The sequence below is a fragment of the Dendropsophus ebraccatus genome, unplaced genomic scaffold, assembly GCF_027789765.1.
Source record: "Dendropsophus ebraccatus isolate aDenEbr1 unplaced genomic scaffold, aDenEbr1.pat pat_scaffold_2076_ctg1, whole genome shotgun sequence".
In the NCBI taxonomy this organism is placed as follows: Eukaryota; Metazoa; Chordata; class Amphibia; order Anura; family Hylidae; genus Dendropsophus; species Dendropsophus ebraccatus.
This window is the reverse complement of record NW_027209516.1, coordinates 4489-8372: the sequence shown is the minus strand read 5'-3', so window position 1 is coordinate 8372 and position 3884 is coordinate 4489. Positions and strand designations below refer to the sequence as shown.

Here is a 3884-nt window from a genome sequence, read left to right as displayed (position 1 = left end):
TTTCACATGACTATTGAGTATTTTAATAAAGAACGAGTCGAGAACACACAAGTACAAATCTTGCTGTCTCGCCTCTAAATTCCAATCCTGGTTTTGTCTGCCAACTAGTGAGTAGATTTTGCTGTGTGAAATATATAAAAATATATAATCAAATTGAAGCCATGGTTCCTTTAAGATGTTAGATTGTAATATAACCAATACCTAGAGTTTACAGCCTAGTCTTTTCATATATTACTATTTTTTTTAGTGACTCCATTATACAGGTATAACCACCACTGGGCACTTAAGGTAGGTGCTAATGTTCAGAGTTAGTGAAGCCGCACACATCCAGCACAGAAAGTGATCGATGTAGTAGAGCTGAATTTGTCACACACGTTAACAGAACCTATGTCAATGGACAAACTCCACTCTACATCGCCAAGTCACACAACTATTAAAGATGACAGGACAGTCTGGGCATCCAAAGTCACCACCACCGCCTAAGGTGGCGACAAGAGCATTAGCATTTCTGCACCAGTCACTCACACCAATGATTTATGTTTTCACATGATCGAACATGAAAGACGACCAAAGTCTCCTGGATAATCATTGACTGGTAATGGGGGTCAAAGAATGTGAATCATATGGAGTCTTGGCACCCAGACTAGCAATGAGCGGTTTATACATTAACCCATCGGGGGAGGTCGTATATATGAGTAAGAGGCACAGAACTAATGTAGTCATTTCAATAAACACCATTGATTTATTCTGTATAAAAAGCTTACAACCAAACTTTTATAAAAAGTTCAGCATGATTAAGTCTCATCATTACACATTTGCAGAAATGGAACATCCCTGCTACTGTACAAGGGGGCATAAGGGTTGGGGGTGGGGGTAAGAGGAACTTTGAATAAAGAGTTCACAACGTCTTATTTATCTATATACAACTTGTCATCGAGTCCAGTCCGATAAAATCTCTATAGCCGGATCCTCCGTCCGCTCATTGCCTCCAATGCTTCACCTTTTTATTTAATAAAAGGCTTAAAAAAAGCTGATGGAAAAGTGGCAAATCCCTTGTGGTACGATGATAACTTCCACTCCCCATGTAGGAGAGATATAGTATAGAATTAAGCCTTCCGCCTTAGGAAAGGTCAATCGTAAGTCTTTTTCATAAATAACTAAAAACAGCAGTCCAACAAAAAAAGAAAAAAAAAAAAAAAAAAAGCTTGGCTGGGAATGGGTAGGAAAAAAAAAATAGGGCAAAAACAAAAAAAAAAATTGGATGCGAGTCTCTTTTCATAGCCACATTGAATCCCCTTGTTCCACAAGCTTCTGTACAAATGCAGTACTCAAATAATGAAATAGAGAAGTCTTGTAGCCATGTTGTGCAAAGAAAAACACAGTCAATGTGAACACCTGCAAGAGATTGAGAAGGAGGGTTTTAGTGGAAGAGATCAGTAGACAGACTGGCGCCAGTGAGGAAGCCACCACTGCACATTTAACCAAACACTCATGCTCCAGATGTACACAGGAGCTGGAGGTTAACCCTTACCGCACTGGAAGCTACGGGCTGCAACAAGCTGGGTGTCCGCCACGCTAGACCCCCCACAACCCCATTAACCCTTTAACCCACAGACAAAAACAGCACTCTTGTAAAAACTATGATCAGTTCTGCAATATGCAACATAGCAAGGGGTGACCCTGGGGTGTCAACCCATCAAGACGACCTGTGCAAGCCGGGTTTCCACAGGTTAAACGGTAACATATGATGGGAGAAGGGGAGGGGGGGGGGTCCTCAAACTCGTTCTGTTTGGATCCATTTAAGTGCAATGAATGTAGGCGCCAGTCGGCTGCTTGCACCAATTATTTGATTAAACGCAGCCACTTTAAGACGATGACAGGAGCCCGCAAGACGTTTAAGGCATTACTGAGAATTCCCAGCTTGTCTGCGGAGGGGGGGGGGGGTTTAGGAGGCTTCCAATACAAGGTTTAATAAAAGGAACCTCAATGGATCCCCATCTAAGACGGCACAGTCTACACCACGGCGTGACACTCACCATTTTGCTTAAGGACAAAGAGCTTTGCTGTCATTCGTGATGAACTCTGTTGATAGATCAGACGCCTGGAAGGAGAAGAGGAGACAAGCACGTGTTACTAGAAGGCGATGGGATGCGGATGGGAGAGAGGAGGAGGAGGGGGGATGATGGGGGGCACAAGAGGAGACAGAATAGAGGGGGATCAGACCAGACTAAGGGGGCATCATGGCCACAGATTTTTTTGCAATATCTGCTACACACCCAATAATAAGATGATGCTACAGTATATAACAATACAACTGATGTATGAATGAAATGTATACAGCATCAGGGTTATAGAGTGCTATGTTATTGTAGCAGGTTGCAGATTTAAAGGGCCAGTGTGCCTTGTGTAGCAGGCAGTGTCTGTACCTGCAGGGTCAGGATGCTGATGTCTGTGTTCAGGGTGGTCAGGGGGCTTCTGTTGGGGGAAGGGCTGGACAGCCTCGGGTGGTGCAGGCTGACTATGCTCGGGTGAGAGTCCAGGGCGATCTGCAGGTCCAGGATGTAGTCGATGACATGCTGCAGGATTTCCATCTTGCTGACCTTCTTGTTCTGCGGGATGCTGGGCACCAGCTCCTTCAGCTTGGAGTAGCAGTCGTTCATGTTGTACAGCAGGCTCATAGGGTCATCCACTGGCGTTTTGCTCCGGGAGATGCCCAGGCTATGCTCCGTCAGGCTGCTTTTCCGGACAGATCGTACGGGGCTAAAGGCTTTCATGTTTTGATGTTGAATTGTTATAGAAGCAGCGAATCCCTCCCCGATCTGATCGATTACACGAACTAGGAGCGCGACTGACAGGCTCAGAGTGAGCAGAGCGGCCAGGAGCAGCGCCTTATATACCCAGGCACGGAGCGGCTGACAGGTGGGCGGGGCCCTCTGATGCTGATTGGCTGCGAGGGGCGACCGCGCTCTACTATTGGCTGGCAGTCGAGACTCGCGGAATGTGAATTTCTTCCGCATTCTAAACCAATGAGTGGCACCGGTGGGCGTGGCCTGTGTCATCACAGCTGTGCTAGTAAATAGTCGGTGTCACACTGTCAGTGCACAGAGCGCGGGCGGCGGCGGCAGTGAGCTGTCTCCTCATCAGGTGGAGCACTGTCTACATTACCTCATGTATGACTATATTCATAGGACATGGTGTTATGTGCTTTACGGCAGTGGCTCCAGCTGTTACAGCACTACAACTCCCAGCATGCCCTTACATGATATAGTGTATGCTATGCAGCTGTTTATGAACCTGTGGGTGTCCAGCTGTTGCCAAACTACAACTCCCAGAATGCCCTGACATGATTTTATATGCTTTACGGCAGTGTCTCCGGCTGTTACAGCACTACAACTCCCAGCATGCCCTTACATGATATAGTGTGCGCTATGCAGCTGTTTATGAACCTGTGGGTGTCCAGCTGTTGCCAAACTACAACTCCCAGAATGCCCTGACATGATTTTATATGCTTTACGGCACTGATACTGGACCTTAGGCTCTACAGCTGTTGTAAAACTGTTGTTTTGCAGCAGCTGAAGAGTCACAGGTTACTTTATGGCAGGGATGCACAGCATATATATATATATATATATATATAATATTTATTTTCTATAGAACCCTATGATACAGGATATAGTACATATATCATGTAATACAGAGAGCTGGCATCTAGGAGAAATTATATGGAGGAGTTATATATTATATATCAGATATATAACAGCATTCTGTTCTATTGTATATGACGGTATATATGACATGATATTATACTGTATATCAGCGTATCATTCTCTTTTACATGATTATTGTTCTAGCAGCAAATCCGTCTCATCTGTACTAAGGGACCA

General features: G+C 44.9%; 1 protein-coding gene across 1 annotated transcript; it reads right to left on the bottom strand.

Annotated features, from left to right (window-relative positions):
- Window positions 1–718: 718 nt before the first annotated feature.
- LOC138775793 (DNA-binding protein inhibitor ID-2-like) lies at window positions 719–2882 on the bottom strand. The gene is made up of 3 exons (XM_069956036.1): window positions 2427–2882; window positions 2037–2101; window positions 719–1395 (listed from the first exon to the last, which is right to left on the bottom strand). Exons 1-2 carry the CDS (start codon window positions 2772–2774, stop codon window positions 2045–2047), a joined length of 405 nt encoding a protein of 134 aa, XP_069812137.1. The 5' UTR covers window positions 2775–2882; the 3' UTR covers window positions 719–1395; window positions 2037–2044.
- Window positions 2883–3884: the final 1002 nt, after the last annotated feature.